This window comes from Paramormyrops kingsleyae, chromosome 1 (genome assembly GCF_048594095.1).
Source record: "Paramormyrops kingsleyae isolate MSU_618 chromosome 1, PKINGS_0.4, whole genome shotgun sequence".
Classification (NCBI taxonomy): domain Eukaryota; kingdom Metazoa; phylum Chordata; class Actinopteri; order Osteoglossiformes; family Mormyridae; genus Paramormyrops; species Paramormyrops kingsleyae.
Window position 1 is genome coordinate 23,996,940 of NC_132797.1, and position 22,432 is coordinate 24,019,371.

General features: G+C 42.1%; 1 protein-coding gene across 3 annotated transcripts in view; it reads left to right on the forward strand.

Annotated features, from left to right (window-relative positions):
- Positions 1 to 22,432, forward strand: part of LOC111837846 (chromodomain Y-like protein) — a 41,339-nt gene that overhangs the window by 12,379 nt on the left and 6,528 nt on the right. For all 3 annotated transcript variants that reach the window (XM_023800254.2, XM_023800256.2, XM_023800255.2), the window contains exons 2-4: positions 15,319 to 16,051; positions 19,744 to 20,000; positions 22,123 to 22,295. In XM_023800254.2, coding sequence (XP_023656022.2) covers positions 15,319 to 16,051; positions 19,744 to 20,000; positions 22,123 to 22,295 — 1,163 coding nt within the window. The remainder of the gene's footprint in view (positions 1 to 15,318; positions 16,052 to 19,743; positions 20,001 to 22,122; positions 22,296 to 22,432) is intronic.

A 22,432-nucleotide genomic window follows, 5' to 3' on the forward strand; every position in this document is an offset into this window, starting at 1 on the left:
ACCAAGTACCAAGCTGTGCCAGAGTCAAACCAAAAAGAGGCAGTTTTCCATCATAAATTGCTGGATCTAACCTGTACTAATGCTGACATGGCCCTGCTCACCAGGAGGGTGAAAAGCATGACTACACTGAACTGGCTGTCACCACAATCTGATTGGTCAAAATGCACAAGAAGGAGCCGGTGAACTATACATAACTGATTATTACTAGTATCGTACACCGCGATATATTGATGCATTCTCGATAGCCTGAAACTTACATTTCCAACATCATACTTCAAATAGTACTATAGATTGGCTGAACAGAATGGATTTGTAATGCAAATTTACACAAGTGAATGGTAATTTCACTAACATTTGCAAACATAACACTGCGATTCTCACAGACGTGCTAGTGGAAATTTGCACACAGAAAATCATGGTGTACACTGTGTAAATGATAAATGAACACCTCTTCGGTTTTACATCACTGTCGATCTCCAAACCTGGTAACTCCTTTATGCAGCCAACTCTTCTACAGTAGAAAATCGAAGTGAGCTAGAACCACACTGTAACTATTGTCTCTTCATGGTATGGGTCAGCTTTGGTCTGGTTCCTATATGCCCTTGAAAAAGCGCCATAAGATGAGAAAGACATACTAGGCTGCTAGGCTACTTTGAGAGGCTAAATGGCACATCTACGGCTAACCTCCCATTATTGAGTAAGTCCATCAAACCTGAGCATCTTTTTTAAGATGTAGTTGCTTCACAGTTGTGAAGGACTATGGCATCACACCAATGCCAAAACTAGAGAGCGCTAAAACACAAGCTGAAAAATATAAACCTGTATAAATATCCCACTTGCAAGCACAAATGTAAAGCTCATAAGCAAAGAAGTGCTTGTGTGTCCTATTGTTTTCCACCCCCCTCCACCCCCCCCCTTGATAGTTTTCTCATGCACCAAGTAGATTACATATGACTGCTCTCTGCGCTTGAGTGAAACTTTTGTGCTGGAGTTTTGGCATGGGGGTGATTTTAACATGGAGGTCGACACATGGCCATTTGTCAGCGAATGCTATTGGCTGTTTGCTCCTCTAGAACACAAAGATTGCCAAAGAGGAACGTCGACAGGTAGCTAGGTTAAAAACAAGTTATGGTTTATTTATTTTATTATAAATAATTATTTTATAATAATGTTACAAGTGGGCAACAATCAATGCATGCATGATCATATAGTTAAAGCTTGAATATGAAATTATATGACAGATAAACCATGTTTGCTAGTAATCTAGCTACATGTCACCGCTTCCCTTTGTCCTCTAGTGATGTGTTGGTTGCGAACGAGTTTGTTCCTTTACGTGAATGATGGGAGCTGGATCCCATCTGAGACTAATGCTGCTTGACTACGAACCCTCCATGCACTGGCGGATGGTGCCATTTTGCCGGCTATGAGCCAGCCCCCAAACTGCCAAAACCCAAGCACAAAAATTTCACTTGAGAGCAGCCGAAGGTAATCTGCAGTTAGATCCATATACACTCACCTAAAGGATTATTAGGAACACCTGTTCAATTTCTCATTAATGCAATTATCTAATCAACCAATCACATGGCAGTTGCTTCAATGCATTTAGGGGTGTGGTCCTGCTCAAGACAATCTCCTGAACTCCAAACTGAATGTCAGAATGGGAAAGAAAGGTGATTTAAGCAATTTTGAGCGTGGCATAGTCGTTGGTGCCAGACAGGCCGGTCTGAGTATTTCACAATCTGCTCAGTTACTGGGATTTTCACGCACAACCATTTCTAGGGTTTACAAAGAATGGTGTGCAAAGAGAAAAACATCCAGTATGCGGCAGTCCTGTGGGCGAAAATGCCTTTTTGATGCTAGAGGTCAGAGGAGAATGGGCCGACTGATTCAAGCTGATAGAAGAGCAACTTTGACTGAAATAACCACTCGTTACAACCAAGGTATGCAGCAAAGCATTTGTGAAGCCACAACACGCACAACCTTGAGGCGGATGGGCTACAACAGCAGAAGACCCCACCGGGTACCACTCATCTCCACTACAAATAGGAAAAAGAGGCTACAATTTGCACGAGCTCTCCAAAATTGGACAGTTGAAGACTGGAAAAATGTTGCCTGGTCTGGTGAGTCTCGATTTCTGTTGAGACTTTCAAATGGTAGAGTCAGAATTTGGCGTAAACAGAATGAGAACATGGATCCATCATGCCTTGTTACCACTGTGCAGGCTGGTGGTGGTGGTGTAATGGTGTGGGGGATGTTTTCTTGGCACACTTTAGGCCCCTTAGTGCCAATTGGGCATCGTTTAAATGCCACGGCCTACCTGAGCATTGTTTCTGACCATGTCCATCCCTTTATGACCACCACGTACACATCCTCTGATGGCTACTTCCAGCAGGATAATGCACCATGTCACAAAGCTCGAATCATTTCAAATTGGTTTCTTGAACATGACAATGAGTTCACTGTACTACAATGGCCCCCACAGTCACCAGATCTCAACCCAATAGAGCATCTTTGGGATGTGGTGGAACGGGAGCTTCGTGCCCTGGATGTGCATCCCACAAATCTCTATCAACTGCAAGATGCTATCCTATCAATATGGGCCAACATTTCTAAAGAATGCTTTCAGCACCTTGTTGAATCAATGCCACGTAGAATTAAGGCAGTTCTGAAGGCGAAAGGGGGTCAAACACCGTATTAGTATGGTGTTCCTAATAATCCTTTAGGTGAGTGTATATTTGGACACTGGCACAAGTTTTACTATTTTACCTCATTAATGAAATATATTTTAATTGAAGTTATACAATGGGCATGGACATAGTGCAGACTCAGATTTCATTTCAGGGTATGGATGAATGGTTTAGGAGTTTCAGCTCTTTAACGTGCCACCCTCTTTTTAAAGGGGCCAAAAGTAATTGGACAATTCACTTAAAAGCTATTTCATGGACAGGTGTGGGCAATTCCTTCGTTATTTCATTATCAATTAAGCAGATCAAAGGCCTGGAGCTGATTTGGAAGATTGAGGTGTGAGCAATACAACATGTGGTCAAAGTAACTCGGTATGCAGGTGGAACAGGCTATCCGTAGGCTGCGAAAACAGAAAAAAAACAATTTGAGAAATTGCCACAATAGGAGTGGCAAAATCCACAGTTTGGTACATCCTGAGAAAGGATTTGTTGAACTCAGCAACGCCAAAAGACCTGGACATCCATGGACGACAACAGTGGTAGATGATCGCAGAATAATTTCCATGGTGAAGTGAAACCCCTTCGTAACAGCCAGCCAAGTGAACAACACTGTCCAGGAGGTAGGCGTATCAATATCCAAGTCTACCATAAAGAGAAGACTGCATGAAAGCAAATACAGAGGGTTCACTGCAAGATGCAAGCCACTCATAAGCATTAAGAATAGAAAGGCTAGATTGGACTTTGCAAAAAAAACATCTAAAAAGGCCTGTACAGTTCTGAAACAGCATTCTTTGGATAGATGAAACCAAGATCAACCTGTATCAGAATGATGGAAAGAAAAAAGTATGGAGAAGGGCTGGAAAAGCTTACGATCCAAAGAACACCGCATCATCTGTAAAACATGGTGGAGGCAGAGTGATGGCTTGGGCGTGCATGACTGCCAGTGGCACTGGGTCTTTAATGTTTCTTGATGTGACACAGGATGGAAGCAGCCGAATGAATGCTGAGGTGTTCAGAGACATCATGTCTGCTCAAATGCAGTCAAATTGATTGCCCGGTGTTTCATAATACAGATGGACAATGACCCAAAACACACAGCAAAAGCAACCCAGGACCTTATTAAAGCAAAGTGGAATATTCTCGAATGGGCAAGTCAGTCACCTGCATTTCACTTGCTAATGACTAAACTACAGACAGAAAGACCCTCAAGTAGCAACTGAAAGCTGCTGCAGTAAAGGCCTGGCAGAGCATTAAAAAGGAGGAAACCCAGCATCTGGTCATGTCCATGAGTTCATGACTTCAGGCAGTCATTGCCTGCAAAGGGTTTTCAACCAAGTACAGTGGTACCTCATAACTCGAATTTAATCCGTTCAGAACTCCGCATTGAATCCTAAAAAGTTCAAGTTGTGATCGAATTTTCCCCATAAGAAATAATGGAAAACCAATTATCTGGTTCCCGGCCCCAAAAAATTACACCTAATTATTAAAAAAAATTTTTTTTTTTTAAGCATTTAAATACAAAATGAATTGAATAAAAAGAGCATATACTGTACTAAACACATCTAAGCACATTTATCAAAACCGTAATTTGTAAAGTAAGAAAATAAACGTATCCAAACAATGTGTCCTGCCTCGATTGTCCGCTCCTTCCGCATGCCACGCCCCCTCGTTAACCCCGTGTGGAATCCCCATGTGATCAGCTGTTTCTAGTTGTTTTCATTAGCCCTCTGTATTTAGTCTGCGTTTCAGTTTGTTTCCCCAGTCCGGTCATTGTATTGTCCGTCTGCGTTTTGCCTGCCTTACCTGTAATTGAACCTCGTATTCCCCCGATACCCTGACGTCTGCGCCTTTCTCCGTTCGTCCCCGCTCTGCACAACAATATTATTTTAATTAAATGTATTAATGGTTTATTATTAATATTAAAATAATGAATAAAATCTTTATTTTTAAATGTATTTTATATAATAATTACTGTTACTGTCTATCATTGTCTAAATGTATTTTTACTGTCTAAATATATGTATTCAGTTAGTGTAAACATGCACGATGCTATCACAGCAAACGCGAGGTTGAATAATGCTTAACCCTTTGTTTCTGCTGAGAGACGTGCCGCGTGACTCATTTCCCTGCGCGTACAAGTTATCTTAGGTCGGCAATCACGGTTTGACTTCTAAGATTCAGATCGAGCTCTAGGTAATTTTTTTTCGAACTGGTTGATTCGACTTTTAAGAAATTTGAGTTTTACTGAGTTTCAGAACTGAGGTACTACTGTATTAGAATTGAACATTTTATTTGCAGTTATATTAATTTGTCCAATTACTTATGAGCCCCTGAAAGGAGGGGATTGTGTAGAAAAATTACTTTTAGTTCCTCACATTTTTATGCCATGTTTTTGTTCTACTCACTGAATTAAAGCTTAAAGTCTGCATTTCAACTGCATCTGACTTGTTTCTTTTAAAATTTATCGTGGTAAGGTACAGAAATTAAAAATTTGAAAAGCTTTGTCTCTGTCCAAATATTTATGTCTTGACTGTACTTGGTGCTCTGGGAAACTATCAGGTTGATAGATGCGCACACAGTTCTTTCTGTGGTATATTTACAGTTTTATATTTTGTTGTGTTTTATTGCTGTCTAGTTTTGGCATTGATAGAAGACAACTGTTTTGGAGCCATAGCCGAAGATATCGCTGCAATTCTTTCATGTTAGTCAGGGCTTCAGAGTGCAACCAAAAATCTGTTGTGCAGGTCAGAACCAATCAAAGGCGGAGAAGGTGTGGGTCTTTGCTGCTTTAGACCAGTGTTTCTGAAACTATACAGTTACAAATGTTTTAAAAAGGTATGTTTTTATTACAAAATCATTTACATTTAGCTTGATAGCTTGGTCACCGTGTTTTATTAGATGTGCATTTAACACTAACGATATGCTGTATTTATCAGAACCGTATATTTAGTTTGGTAGCACTATGTCTGCTTAACCTGCAGGCTAATTATTACCTTGATAAATTGATATTAGGGATTTTGCTTTACCATTATGCATTTACTTGCAGACCTTGGCCTAATTACATGTAATTCAGACACACCTTTTGGAAAAACTTTCATAATCATTGTCTATTTTATTGATGTAAATGCTAGCTGCCCCAATCAAGCTAAATATAGGTGGCGACAGCTTAATAAAATGTTACATTATGAAGCTAAATGTAAGCGATTTTTAAATAACACACCTTTTAACCATGCCACAACAAACACAATGTTGATGTAGGCCTATTAATGCTTGCTGCTGGTATTGAGCTGAATATACATTAATAATCTAATAAAACATGTCAGTTATACTATCGAGCTAAATGTGATTCTTTTTAAAACAACCAAAAACACCTTTTAAACATTCGTAAATGTACCATTTCAGAAACACTGGTATGAGAAACATCTTGTCATGACCATCAGTGGTATTCCAGCATCAGGCAGTGGCAAACTGAAGCTTTTTCTATAGGTATTTGGGAGCAACACGCACTTTTGAGTCATTTGAGTTTTTGAAATTTTCAGTTTATGTACTTTTAAACATTTTTTAAGTTTTGTTTTGAAATGATGTTTTTGCGATTTCTTTTGCTTCTGCTGTGATTCTTAAAAGAAACATTTACCTGCAGCTTTATTCCTGTTCACTATAATTTACGTAACTATCAATGCGTATGGGGAAATGACAAAAAGGTAACGCTTATTTTTGTGGCACTAAAGGCCGTGTGAGTAATTTAGGTGCACTTAAGTTTTGTGTTGGTGCACCTAAGTGAAAAAATTAGGCGCACCAGTGCAACCAATACAAAAAGTTAGTTTGGAGCCCTATTGGTAATCTTTCATCTGGGGCAGTCAAAAATCACTCATGGTACACCCACCTTAAGAGACGCTACAAATGTTATCAAACTGCCGGTAATGACTGATTGTAACAAGCATTAACCTCTAGGGCTGTTATTTATTTCAAAAATCAAGGTTGAACAAATTCCCAGTTAAATTTGCATTACACTATGGGGACAGTGCATACCATGTAACGTTCATGTGTGTGTTTTTGTACGTATTTATTAACACTTGGACTGCATCCATTCACCTCCACTGAGAAGTCACTGGATCCTTCTGGAAAATGAGGTGTTAAACTTGGCTTAAGTCTAGAGTCTTCGGGGGGGGGGGGGTGTGTATCTTTTTAGCAATGCCACTATCCTGTGTCTGTGGTCAGGCTATTGCAGTTTTTGGCAGCTCAGCTTCCAAGCAAGGGGGACACTGTTCGGGTATTGAATGTAATTGTTGTCTGAGTGGGGGGTCCTTTGGCATTCATGACGAAGTAGGTGCAGCTTCTGGGCTTGGAAACTTCAGACCTTCTGCCTTGGAAATGCATAGTGCAGTCATTACTAATCAGTGTGACGGCATTCATTATTTGTAGGATCTATTTGTTTGTTGATTTGAATTTTAATCCCTGGAGTGTGACAAATATACTCTCTTGAAGGAATTTATTTACTTCACTTTTTAATTGCAATACTTCTCCTATAAATAATCTACAATGATACTATTGCTTTTTTATTTTTGCATTTTAATATTAGCACTTTTACCACTGGCATACAGGAACTGACCCATACCGAAGCCCTGTACCATGCAGAGAGACTCGTTACAGCACGGTTCCAGCTTGCTTCGATTTCCACTGCAGAAGGACAAGCTGGGTAAAGGCATTACAGGGTTTGAAGAGTGATAGTGTCAAAAACCATAGACACTTATTATTCACATGGTGTACATCATAATGTATTATATGCAAGTTTATTTTTTATTTATATCTAATTAGTCGATCAAATCTATTTTTTTTTGTTGTGTGCTAATTTCTGCAAGCATGTCTGAGAATCGCCGTGTCGCATAAGCATCAAACGCTAGTGGAATTCATTAGCATAAATTCTCATTACAAGTCCGTTCCATTCAGCTGTTCTATACTACTTTTTTAGCAGTTTGGAAATTAAGTTCTTAGTTAAAGGAAAGCATCGATACATTGTGATGTCCTATCCTATTAATAATGAATAATATCTACCCCCTTTCCTTCTTATAATCCATGCACAGAGAACACCAGTATCTCCCTGCATTTTGAGATACTGGTGGTGATGCAACCAGCTTATATTGGTCATGCTTTCGGCCCTGCTAATAAGCATTCTTTACAATGGGAAAAACCACCAGTTCATGGTACAGCTTGGTTCTTCGTAGCAGTGGAAAAGCATCATATGTAATATCAAATTAAATTCTTCTGTCCAGTGATTGTGTGTGTATATAATCACACAATACAGGAGTATCATTTAATCTTGCAAGACATATAATTTATGTTCTAGATCAGTGGTTATCAACTGATGTACCCTCAGGACCAACATTATTTTTTTGTCATAAGTTACAACCTGAGGGATTTCTTTTTATTTTTTACATGCACCCTCCACGACCCACTGAAAATCAACCCACCCTACTTGAGAAACGCTGTTCTAGGTTGTATATGAACTGAAGTTGTAGAAGTCAGAATGGATAAGGTGTTCTTTAATTTGTATGATTAAGAAAATTTGTGTGTACCTTTTAGCGTATTCTTTGAAAGTCCATTTATATTGGCTCTCCAAGTCCTTCTCCATGGGTACACATTTGGATGTTTTAGTTGTAGTTGTTTTACTTTAGTTGTTTACATGTTTGAGGAGTCTGTAGCGGCTTATCTTGTGCATGTCTGTGGGTTGTCAGATGGATAGGGTGCTGATGAGGTTACTTTTATGACTGTAACCCCACACAGTTGTAGTGTTTCAGTCAAGTGTCAGATTAACTATCTTTTGTTATTATGTGCTGATTGACAGTTTAACACCTAAGAGCGAATGAAGTATATACATGGCGAAAAGAATTGCTTTTTAAAATGTAGGCTACATCCACACTAATACGTTAAATTTTTTTTACCAGAGTTTCAGAAAGAATTAGTGGTGCGGACGCAGAGCTTTATCACTAGCATTGAAAAAAACTTCTGTGTTCACACTACACCGTGTAAAAGGCAAATGATGTAGCCATATCAGTCCAACCAAACTGTTTTATAATTGTAGAAGTTGCAAGTATATATTTTGAATAATTTTTTTTTTACTTTTGATTAGTAATAAAATTCAATTTTTATAAACACTTGACTGTTAGTTCTCATACACAACCATGTGTTTAAAGTAAAAGCATGTATTTCATGTAGCAAAAGCGAAATATCACAGTACTGTAGCATCGCAAAGGATTACGAGCGAAGTAGAAACCTATTGGAGCTCACTGATGTAGGTGATTTGTTGCATTTGAGTGTCCACACTTAATGTGTTTACAGAAAGATTATTTGTTGGAGAGTGGTGGTAAAAAATGATACATGGCAGTGTGGACAGAAGCCTAAATGGGAAGAAAACTCTTGCATTACTAATCAAAAACATATTGGTGTGGACAGGCCCTTAATTTCAAAGCTGCTCCTATTTTCTTGTGTAGAACAATAGATTTTGTCTTTGAGTTCCACCTTAAGACTTAGCAAAACATGACAAATGCTTTATGCCAATATACTGTACATGGCTCATTGTTCATCATTTAATCAGCATTCGATCTTCATTAGTTTTGTCATTTAGACTGCAGTGTTCTGGCCTGAATAATTTTTCTTGCTACACTGAAGATTCTCTGAACCGGTGCAGAGAAAGCTACTATAATAAGGTATTTGCAGACAAGTTGCATTTGCTCAGGAAAGCTGGTTTGATTTCCTTTTCAGTAGGCCAAATGATTGGCATCAAGTTTGACACTGATATATGGTTACATCACGTGAAGGTTTGGCAACTACTTTCAATATAGGAAAAATTTGGGACGTTTTGAGTGATATGGCATATTTTGTGTAAGTTACATTGAAATATTAAGCTGTATTGTTAAAAGCTGCATCCACACTATATCAACTTATTTGAATTCAGTCCCATTTTAATTCTGCCTTCATCAAATCTGTATCCCATGTTCAACCTTAAATTCAATTCAAATTCATGAATCAAATTGGAACTTCAGGTTTATTCTTTATTCAGTTCTGAATGGTGCCACAACCCTGTTATTTGTCTTTAGCACTAGTAAAGTAGCAGACTTGCTTTCCTGTTCCTTTAAATGGAACCTGTTGGATTTCATCTGAAATGTGTATCACCAAAGGGTGCCTCATGTGGAGTCCTTCCATTTTAAAATCATCATTTTGTCTGAACTTTTATGATTATTACACACACTACATAAGCTGTTTATTTTAAATGGATTCTGTTTTCAAGTAAGTCTGTTTAACTGAAGGGTATAATTGGCGCACAGCTGTCCTGTATAATACACATTCAGTGTCCAGGGAGAGTTGTCATGTAATTATTCATTAGTCTGTGGATGTACCAATAATTACACACATACTGATGCAAGAATAACCATTGATTGTCATGCTTTAATTTTTTCTTATCCTAGGTCACTTTCCCCAGTATGAAAGTGGGGAAAGGCTGTGACCTGTGGAAATGGTGTAATTAAACATACAGGCCTATTACAAATGATAGACTTGCAATTGATTATGCAAAGAGAAAATTCAAATATGACCTCAATCTGCATGTTGATTTGATGTGCAATTAAATGATGCTGTGTCCCCCATAACACATTTTATGCAGGATAAAAAGTGCTATTTCAACTCAAGAACACAAGTCAAACAAGGATTTTTTTCTTTTTTCCTGCAGAGTGCAAAACACTGTGCTAAATGTTTCCACATGTAGACTGAGCCACTCCATCCGTAAATAATTATTTACCTAGGATTTAGTCCTTTTTCAAGCAAACAAAATGCTCAATAGACAAAGGTTTTGGCTGCATTAAAAGTCCTTTTGAAAAAACTCAGAGGGTGTGGTCTTGCCATCCCTCAGAACAGGGGGCCCTGGATGGTTTGTTCTTTGCAGGTCATGTTGTGTCAGGTGAGCAGTACTGGAACCTGTCCTAGATGTCATCTTAATGATGATCCTAATGTAGCTGCTCTTGGAGGACCCTGCAGCTAGTGTGAGTAATGGGGCCTGAAGCTGTAGACTGCAACTCTTTGCTGGCTTTGTGAAATATACAAGCCCCTTTCTTCCTGTCCTCCCTTAACTGAGCTGCCGATCCACTGAAGTTCTCTCACGGCTCCTTGTATAATACTGATATTGGTGTGTAGAAATAAGGGACTTAGTGTGACTCACACTGGCATTTCATGCCCTCTCCCTGGGATTTTTCTTCACCAGATGTTAGTGGTGCACCGATGTGGAAATTTTAACCGATGCTGGGAATATGCGAACTTCAGAGCAACGCAATCTGTAGTGAAACTGATATCAGTGACCATACTACTTCTGAATGAGTGTAGCGTCCTCATGATAATGCAGGCAGCGAGACAGCAGCGAAGTAGCGCCCACTTGGGAGACTGCAGTGAGGTTCTAAGTGACAAATGAGCTGAGAAAATCCCTCCACTACAGAAAATGGCCAGTCATCCAATGCTATTATCTCCATTATTATAATATATTTATGTCTGGCTGTCATGCTGCTAATTTTGAATATTAACTAAAGTCTAAATATCAGCCAGCAAAATCAATCAAAATTGACACATCAGGCCAATGCCTTGACTTTAACATCAGCTGATACCAATATGCTAGCCAATTAAATTGTGCATCTCTAGCAGTTGTGCATCTGTGCAGACTGATGTGGAGATACTGGGTCGCACATGTTTCCATGGCTCTCATGAGGGCCTCCTCTCCACACCTTTCTGGCCCTTGCTTGCTCAACATGATTAATTTGGATTTTTTTCCCCTATATGGAGTAGAGCAGCCTTACCCAAATTCCATTTAGGGCAAAGCCACCTAACCTGGGTCTTGGAAACACTACCATGCTTCTTTTCTTCCGGCCGTCTTATGGCATAGCTGCTCATCAATCAAGAAAGGACATTCATTTTACATATTAAAAAGAATAATTTCTTTCTTTAACAGTCTACTTTCATGAGAACTGGGGAGACTGATTAAACTCTTAGAACTGGTGTTCCTTATTTAGGGCCAAAAGAGGACATTGCATTATTATTAGTATATGCAGCAAACCACCTGCTCTGAATTAAAAGGTGCAGTAGTTCTGTGTGCTCTTCAGTATCCCATATGAATCTCTTCCCAAATTTACCTGTCCTTTTGGTTCTACCTTGCCATGGTCGTGCACCATTCCCGCGTTTGACCAGATACATGATTATGGTGGGCTACGTTCCCAGTTCAGTGCTTTCCCAGTGGCATAAATTACTGCCCTGCAGCTGTCTAAATGCTGCATGTTCTGCTACGATCTTGTCACTTATATTGGGTGTCTGTTTTCTGTATACTGTGGCTTTGCTTAGTCAGCTCATTTTGTCCCCAGTGACTTAGTTTTCCATCATTCTAGGTTTTAAATGCTCGGTGTGTGTTTGGAGCTGTAAAAGGGTAGCATGCTGAGGTCCGTCCCTGTGGCCTTAGAAGGTCCTTCTGTGCATGTGTGGTCTGTCAGGAGAAAATATCCAGAGGCATAATGTGTGGACAGAGGGGATACTAAGTCCTCTTTTGAACAAATTAATCACTTTGACATATAAGGGATGTTCAAATTAGGCATAGGTCCCTAATGTACTGAGCTACACCCCACCCCCCAATGTACTGAGCTACACCCCACCCCCCAATGTACTGAGCTACACCCCACCCCCCAATGTACTGAGCTACACCCCACCCCCCAAAGTTTCTACAAACCTTTTTTTTTTTTTTTGGGTCATTTGGTTTTTTTTTTTTTATATCCCCTTTTTTTCCCCTGACCAATATGCAGTCAGTGAGCCTGAGTCTTCATCAGGCACCCTGTTTGAGATGCTGTTCCATCATGGGGCGAGTAACACACAGCCGCGGACACTGCATTAAGCCTTCCTGCCACTGTGCTTTCCATAGACAGGAGTAGGAACATCTGATGTATGGAAGACACTGGCCAGGGCCTGTCTAATTGTTTTTATATAGCTCTATTCTCAACACCGTTCTTCCAGAACTCTTAACTGAGATTTACTCACAATGCAAGTAGGTTTGATTAGTAATCAGTGTGACGGCCTGCTGTGTTGTAATTTAGGCGTTGTTGCTCTCCAAGGTGCTGAAACTGGTCACCCTCAATTAATTGCAGTGCATCCTGGTGTGTCTGATACAGTGAGTATTTTTAAAGGTCATTGCACACTCAGTTTCCTGTGTTAACCTGCAGATGTCTCTGTTCAAATAATCTGCCACCTCAGGTGAAAATTGGCATTAATCAGCAGAGATCAGCCTTTGTTCTCACGTAGTGATTACGCAAAGGTTGATTTGTTTGATGCCTTTTCAAGCTTTGGGGTTCCTCTACGTTGTGGCAATGGGGTCTTGGCACAGAGTGCTGAATGCAGTGGGCCCTGACGGGTTTTGTGCCACTCTACCTCAAACAGGTCCCTGGAGTTGTCATTCTGCGGCGCCCTCTACCTGATGGGTTTCAGATTACAATCAAATGCTCTTTAAAACATGTTCTGTGATGGTTTGTATGTTGCATTGGTGAATTTTATCCAGGAGAGTCTATGGATTCTGAGAATGTTGTCAAGTTTTTGAGTCGTGACGATTAAATTGTCTGACTCTGATCCCAAAGGGTTAGAGTCATTCTGTTGATGGGGACTGGAGTTCAGTTTATTGTATGAAAGGACTAACATTACTTTTTACTGTTGTGTAGCGAGGAGGATTTTGTGATTTCTGCCTGCATTTTGGTTTAGCGATGTGTGCTTGCATATTTTCGCAATGTACTGCAGTTTTAATTTAAAGTGAGTCTGAATTAAGCAACTTGACGACAAAGTCGAGGAAACTAAGAACCACCTGTATTAGCAGTGATGTGGGGGTATTACCAATATAATATTGTCTTGTCACTCTGTGTTCCCCTCCTCCCCCCACATTTATGTGTTTTTATTATTTTTTTGTAAGCATTGTCCTGTTTTCAGCAAGTTCTACTGTCTAACAGCTAGCAAAGGACTGGGAGTGTTCATTGTTTATACATCTGTTGCATTTTCTTAACTATTGGGTAACTGCATCAAATCTTATCTGAAGCAGTTCATGAGTTCAATCATTTGGAGAGTGACGAAGAATCAAAGTCTGACTTTTGGCACCTAAGGGCAGTTTCGAAGGCTCACTATCGGCTGCTCTTACAGCTGAGAAGATGGAAGCAGTGTTCAGAAAACTGGTTATACTTTAGCGCCTTATTTGGGTGTGAAAATGAGGTGCCCATTGAGAAGAAAGTCACTGGTAGTCACATGACCGTACAAGATCCTCGTAAACCATATGTTTTCTGCCCACTTACAACAATGTGGGTGGAACTGGCTCAAGCGGTTTCTCCATTATGAACTGAAAGGGATTGCTCAAAGGTCAGATATGTCCTCAGTCATAGGCGCGCAGGTCAGATATGTCCTCAGTCATAGGCACGCAGTGCTCTCTCATGTATAAAGTGATCAGTTTTACTTACTCCCTTTGCTTTTTTTCTGTGGTTGATGCCTGCATGGGAGCAGTTGGGTAGTACAATAATGTACCCAGACAACATGTCTAGAGGAGGTTTGTTTAGCTGTGGGTCCAAATCAATAGTAAAACTTTCCTTTGGTACTGTGAAGAGAGGAGAGGTGTACTTGTGGGTGTCAGACATCCCTGTAGGGGTAGCTTTCCCTCTGTGTGCCCCACAGTTACTTCTGTCTGCCAGATGGCTGTCAGGAGAGAAGTGGGTCTGGGTGTAGCGGTAAGATGGGAGGGTTTTCAGCAGGCTGTGAAATTGGAAATGCACACCATTGTAATGTGGTCGTACCCAGTGCTTGTGAAATCACATGGTCTTACACATTTATTCTGAATAGCATCACAACTGGTGCCTGCCCACCATCCTGTCACACCTCATTTGAATGACAAATGTTTTATGAACCAGTTATATATATTAAAGCAGGCAGGCATGCATTCATGTGCACTCTGTACTAAGAGCTTTTTTTTTTATCTCTGTAGAGGCAAATGTTTAATATCAAGCAGCACCCATTTTAACTGCCTTAATAAAAATGTCCTCAAACACTCCACCATGACAGATGGCTTCCAGTGAACAAGCTTATATTTTTCTGAATTTAACACGGAGATGTGAGCCTTTTGCTCCCCTCACACTGCGTCTGTCAGCCTCCTGTTTTCATAGCCTTGTGTAGGCATTTAATCAAGCTCCAAATTCATTGCTTTATCTTTTGAAATGTTTCTGTTCTGTCTCTTTTTGTGAATTCTCACATAACAGCAGCATGATTGCTATGAAGCTTATGGAGCTTTCAGCATAATTCCTGCTGACTGTATTCTGTATTCTTTAAACATTGGTTGCGCACTGAGCTGTTGTACACCACCATATGGCTTTGGGGAGGACAAACTTTGAGCCATTTTGCTCGACTGAGTAAACATTCAGGCATGCAGGAGTCCGGTGGGGATGTGGATGACAAACGGTTTTGCTTTGTTTAGTCCACTGATGTATAACAATGCAGAATCGCACAAAAGTTTGGCCAAATGCTTTGGGTTTAGGATATTTTAAGAACTTGGTTCTGCCATGTTTCCTGCCTCTCACTTCCTGCCTGGTGTTTCCAGGTGGAGAGGATCATCGGGAAGAGGAGGAACAAAAAGGGCAAGACGGAGTACTTGGTGCGCTGGAGAGGTTATGACTTCGAGGACGACACCTGGGAGCCGGAGACGCACCTGGCCAACTGTGTAGAGTTCATCCACGAGTTCAACGGGCGGCGAGGCGAGTGCCAGCGTGAGGGGGGTCCCCCCCGGTCCACTCGCAGCACCACCAGCCCCGCGCATGACCCCGGCAGCAGCGCCCGCAAGCAGATCCACAGGCCACAGAGTCACACTGGGGGCCTGGCCACAGAGAAGCCTGCCGACCCTGCCTCTGCCAGCGCTGAGGGTGTGGACTCGGAAACGAACGGCCAGCCTTTGCCCGCTGGCCAGAAGTATAAACGCTCTAGCCCCCCAACAGGTGGTGCTGCTGGGCCAGCTGCTGCTCACACCATAGGCCCGGCCCGCAGGAGCGTGGACCTGACCAAGTCTGGGATCAAGATCCTGGTGCCAAAGAGCCCCATGGAGAGCCGAGTTGAGCTGGAGGAGTCTCCCAGTGAGGCAGCCCACAGCCTGGGGCAAGCGGGCCAGGAGCCCGGCTTCGTTCCCCAGGAGGTGACCATCCTAGAGAAGCCCTTGGGGGCCCCGTTAGCACCGGGGGAGGAGAGGGCGCGGATGGGCACACGCACACGGACACATGCCATCCTGCCCCTCCCGCAGGTCCCCATCACGCCCGCTGCCGTCCTGGCGCTCAGTGGAAAAGGTAGGACCAGCATGTCTCTCTGTGGAGGCACCATTCAACTGGGTTGTGATCCATGCGCTAAATGATGCCTAGTCTCATACCAGAGTATCGATTCTGGAACAAACAAAGGATAATAAAGGCTTTGGATCATTCTGTGGGAATGGCTACTGTCATCACACAGTATTTGAACTGAAATGTTGCTTGTCTTAACGTAATTACCCCAGCACTGTGCTTGACTATCCATTTGTTTTCAACGTTCAGGAACTTTGTGTGTGTTTAATGTCTCCAAGTGACGGATCGAATGTAATACCAGACCTTGCAACCGGTAAATATTATGTTACGGCTTATAGGAACAGTAGATTTATCACCGTTTGTGGTTCTGGAAGTGCAGTATTGGGTCAGAGTTTCCTTGACTGACTCCGTGCGTCTGATATTTTTGCATAGTCAGAGTGCCTGGACAACCTGTGTCATAAGTTTAACAAATGATTTTCCCCTTACTGAGCTTCCTCACTAGTCTGGCATGTGAAGAATGGCACTGTCTGGTTGTGAGGAATGTATGACATGCAGCCTGTCAACTGTAACTCTGAGCGAGGCGAGTGCAGGTGGTAAGATCTGTGCTGTCACATTATAGCACAGCTGGGGTGCTCTGCTTGTTCGCCTTGTGAGGATGAGGCCTTCCTCCAGGTGACTTGAAGCTCGATGTTGATGTTCCGTTTTACCTGCAGAAATGTATCAGCCCAGCAAGTGGCGCCTGTGAGTTTTTGTTTCTCCAAAATGCCCTTAGTGTATATCGGGGTATGAGACCGAGATGCCAGGATGTCTGCTGCCACGTGCAGTGTCCTTTCTAGAATAGGCTGACACTGCAGTGTGTGTTGGCAGGGCAGAGCCAATAGAGGATTGGGGTAGTACCAGCCCCCTAAATCTGATTGGGTCCTCCATGTAATTCCAGCCCCCTATTTTCATTGGTTAAATTCGAAAGGCAAGTATTATAGTAGTTCCTAAAGTTTTCTTGTTCGTAGGCTTGGTGGCTCAGGAGAAAGTCATTAGCAGGAACTGTTGAGGGCAAACCTGAGTCATGCAAACCGGTTTCTTTTTGCTCTATTATCTCTGCTCATCAGTTGTCTGGTGACCTGAATTAATGGTAATGTTCCAAGTAAATTGCTTGCTTTTCATCATATCTGTGATGTTTCACACATAAAAAAAATCACACAAAACCTGTGGCTATAAGGCTGTTCATGTGTTTAAGTTGGTGCACTCAGAAGTCAGAATTTTTCTTTTTATTGCTCCTCCCCTGAATATACTCTGGCACCACTGCCTGTGTGGTGGACTGGAGAGCCCCTTCCGCACATGGCACAAGCAGCAGCTAAATTCTGCCACAGATTCCCGCATGTTCACCAGAGTTCCCGCACATGCAAACTGTTTCTTTCTTTGAATTTGGCTGTCTACTGTGGTTTGGGTTTGATTCTTGGGGGGGGGGGGGGGGCAAATGTCGCAGTGGGCCAGCCTCTATTTTAACTGAGGTATTTCTGTTGCTGTGATGTCATGGTCTGACAGGCTACATCTGCCTTTACTTACTGCTCTTCAGATTTTAGCCCACCAGCTAATGATGCTATATATTGTTTTTTTTCCCCTGTACACACGTGTTTATTTTTCACTGCCCTCTTGCAACGCGATACCCCATTACATAATTTAGAGCCTGTTCAGTCACATTCAGGGCTCGGCCTTGTTTTTGGACCTCGGACGTTCCGACTGCTTTGTGTAATTCAGGCCGAATGGCGTTATTTGTTTCACCTTTAGACACGCGCTGCCAGGGATGTTTCTTTTGTGCCTGAGCATGTTTCCTTAACTACGGATCATTTGGAGATGCGAGTAGTGTTGTGCACTAACCTTGCCGAGGTATCTCAAACACTCAGAACAAGTCTGCCACGGTGGGGTGTGCATTCATTGGTTTGGGTCAAACAGTTTATCCATGATATTTTGACCATGGGACATACACTACTGCATACTAAAATGGAAGGAGCGAGAGCAGAGCCTCATAACATAGCTGGTGTCCCAGCAGTTGCTGCATTTGTCTGGTTATTATAAGTCCTGTATGGAGAGAGACACATCCCCAGAGATTTATAGCCACCGAATCAGAAATGAATGCAGTTACTCAGACCATTTTTATTAATGACCCCACAGCAGCAGATTATTGAAATGCACAGCTGATGCACAGGGGCACAAAGCTAACTACTTGCCGCTTAGCCTGCCTGTGCCATTAGTTATTCTAAATGTCATGATCATTAAGGAGTCCATAAAACATTTATGGTGATATAAGCACCGGGTTTCTGTAAGATGGTGTTGTCTTCACTTAAATTTTATAAGGGCATTTGTTTGAGTATCTTTCAAATGAGTGTGTATATGTGTGACTGTTTTGGACTACTACTATGAATAAGAGGAGAATTGATGGTTAAATATGCCTACTGTTATATGCTGGTAGTTGTGGGGCAAGGGTTAGAATTGTAGTAAACCAGTTTAGAGGACAGTACCCTGCTATTCAGTGCACACATTGCAAAACCGACTGTGGACAACGTTGTATCAAAACACCCATCCCAAAAAATCCTATCAAAACGGATTCGTTTGTCAGCAGTTCATTAGAAGCCCCACCCTCCACATGACTCACTTAAAATCAAACACTTCTGGTGTGACTAGGTCAGTCCAGCCGTGATTCAGATTCAGGCAATAGCCAGCCACGAACAGTGATGCGTCCGTTGGCATGATTTTAAGCAACCCGTAATCGTGGAGAGTCCTATTTTATTCAGTCAGCTGTGGGGAATGTCAGTGACACGTTTCAGCCATTCTCACCTCTATTTAAAAGCTGTGATGATGACACGGTCCTCCGAGCGTCGAAACAATAGAGCAGTTCAAGCTGTCGACAGGGTTATGTCGAGCTCCTGGCAGCCATGCGATGGACGTCTACCTCCAGGAAAGATCCTTCACTACCCTGCTTTCAAGCGCAGGCAATGTCGCAGGGGATGGGTGGGTGAGGCTGAGAGATGAACACTGATGCTTCTGGGGTGAATAAATAGTGGTGAAGTGCTAAAAAACAAAAGACACATTTATAGGAAGCATTCAGCCAGCTGCCATGTTTCACCTTCTGCTCAGAACCATCATCCAAAGGTTTGCCAGTGCAGGGACCTTGCTGCTAAGAAGAGTAATTAATGCTATTTATTCCCATCTGTGTTGTACCCGGCCATGCACCTCGTAGGATAGTCTCCAGGATCGCCACAAGCCGTTGAAAACAGATGAGAGGATTTGGGAACTAATAAATATTTCTGTTAAACTGTTTTTATAACTAGGGAAGGCTGCACCACAGGGACAGAAAGTCTCGGTGCTTGTTACGCTTCTTGGTTAATGTATATTCATTAGCTGCAAGGCAGCTGGATCTCTCACACGATTGGTGGGTTTTTATGTAAATATGAGTCCTGATTGGTGTTTGTGGATGTGGCCCATCATCAGGAAGGAGGTTCTGCAGCAGCTGTCCTGAGCTGGTTGCTTTCACGGTCAGGTGCTCTGCGGTTTGCCCATGCCCCGATGCCTCTGAGTGTGCTGGTTCAGTAGCACCTTTTGCTTGTTGTACCTCTGCTGATTCCTGGCTTACTCCAGCTGCCTTAATGCCACCTGCAATTTTTCCTGGTCATTTAGATTGACTGATTTGTATGCCACCTCTCAAGGTACGTCCCCTGTCATGGAAGCGGTGGTCGCCAATGGGACGACGAGCCCACAGAGCCCTGCTGCCAGTGCCTCGGGCCCACCAGCGGTGAAGCGGCGCTTTGAGGAATGCGCTGCATTTGACAAGCGGCTGCGCATCAGCGTGCGGCAGACCAAGAGTGCCTATCGGTACCGCGACATTGTGGTGCGCAAGCAAGACGGCTTCACACACATCCTGCTCTCTACCAAGTCTTCGGAAAACAACTCGCTCAACCCAGACGTGAGTGTCCTCGAGGTTCTCGCTTCAGAACGAGGAGGCGGGAGGCCCAGCCAATCGGACTCAGCCGTGTGTGGGTCGATGCTGCTGTTATTCTTCCTTTGTACTGTGTTTTATTTGGAGGCCATTTCAACTGTGTTTCATCTTCAGTAATGAGGAGTGATGCAGGCAATAAAACAGCAGCTTAGATATTTCTGGGACAGATGCGGAGGACACACAATGCCTAATTGTGTGATGACTAGTCGACTATTCATTGCAATTTAAGCTGGGTCTGGCTTTGAATGGGATTTCAGTGGGTGTTCTTTAATGATTTTATATAAGTTGTTGCAAGGTAATGCAAAACGACAGTATGGAAAGGGCCATCATAGTTTGATGATGGTATATCCGACCCCCTTTTGTGCGTGGTTGGCAAACGTCATGAATGGAGTGGGGAAAATATTAGTATCCAAAATAAAGCGTATTGGGTCTTGTGACATTTAAGTTTACTTTGGGAGCGACACTCTAAGCGTGAGATGTATGTGATATTCAGGCATCACCTTTGGCTGGAATGGTGGGGGGTGTAGCATAGCTTTTAAATAGCTGCTATAAAAAATGTTAAAGATCGAAACAGTTGAGCAGAATTACCTTGGTATGCAACTCTGTGTCAACTCCCTGCCCATATAAGCCCCCTGACAGCTAAGTAGCCTGTGTAATTTACCAAGTGTGTTTTGCAGGATGTACGCTAATGCATATGTTAAATTATCCAAAGTAAGCAGTCACATTACTGACTCTTACTACTAAATCAGTTTCAAGCAGCACAAGTGACCAGATTAGTCTTTCCCTATTCATATCTGACCCACCAACCCAGTTTACACCACAGTGACTAGAATAACTTGTTCTGTTGCTAATAAGGTATTGTGGTGTCGTCTTCTCCCGCCCTAGTCATTTTAATGCCTACAAAAACAATTAACATTAAAAGAATTAAAAGTAATTTACTATGAATGCATTATTATTTGTAGAGATGCAATATCGGATCGGTATTAGCGCCGATCCAGACCTATTTGACGAATCGGGTATCAGCCATGCGTGACCGTTCCACGTCCTATACTTACTTATTTAGTTTTTGGCAATCTCTAAAAAGACAGCTCCTATTTCGTGTTAAATCTATTTGTACAATCAGTCGCACGACAGCTTTTTCCCATTTTACATGTGTTTTTTGCGGCATTCAAATCGAACGCTAACGCTGCCCCTCAGTCTTTTTTGCTACTCAGTGGGCGTGAGTACAGTGACTTCCACCTGATGTAACGTCATGTGCATACCATTCGTAGTACGAGGAGCATAAGATAAGACGTGACGATCTGGGAGTATTTTACGCTTTTAACAGAGATCAGTAGCACAGTGACTTGCAGTCTTTGAAAAATAAAGTTTTGAGAGGTGGGAATACCGTTTAATGGACACTCCCACTTAACAATGCGCATGCAACTGTGCGAGACAAAAAAAAGCAATGTATGATTTGGAAGTTGCTAACCTGGACTGTCTTACAAACTCGCTGCAGCTTGTGATACAAGAGGGGCTGCCATTGCAACAAAGTGTAGAGAAATGGGAGAAAAATTAAAATTTTAAACATTCACCACTTGTGTATACTTGTTTTGAAGATATTCATATTGAACTGCAAATGCCTCAAAAACGCTTAAAACAAGATGTACAAACGAGGTGAAACAGTACATTATGTATGTTTGTAGTATCCTAATTAAATATTTTTCCATCTGTATTTACTAGCTTAAAAAAATTATATATAAAGTATAACAGATAAAAAGAGCTCTTGTATCGGAATCTGTATTGGTATCGGCAGTTGTGTATCGGAATCGGATCGGAACTGAAAAAATGTGGATCGGCCCATCCCTAATTATTTGCCCGTAAATTGTGAAATCCTACGAGCCAAGTGTGGTTAGATGAATTTGTGTTTAACTTGAGATGTGTGTCTTGCTATGGAACAGTGTCCTGTCTAGGGTGTTCTATAACCCAAGACTCTATGCTGCATGGGCTCCAGACCCAGATCCCCCCTCAGATTTGGAGATGGGTGGGTGTGTGGGTTGACTGAAATTCTATTGAAACTTTCAAATGGATATGACCGATGTTTGCTCAGGTGATGAAGGAAGTGCAGAATGCCATGACGACGGCGGCAGCAGACGACAGCAAGTTGGTCCTGCTGGGCGCAGTGGGTAGTGTCTTCTGCTGTGGTCTGGACTTCATCTCGTTCATCCGCCGGCTGACAGATGATAGGAAGAAGGAGAGCGTCAAAATGGCTGACTCCATCAGGTGAAGGAACGCCGAGATGCTTCTCGTATCACGAGGGTCATATGCGAAAACAAAATCATACAAAAGCTAAGAATGTCGGTTTTCTTGTTTGTTCTTTGAATAATTTTATATGTGTAATTGAACTAACCTGATAGAAA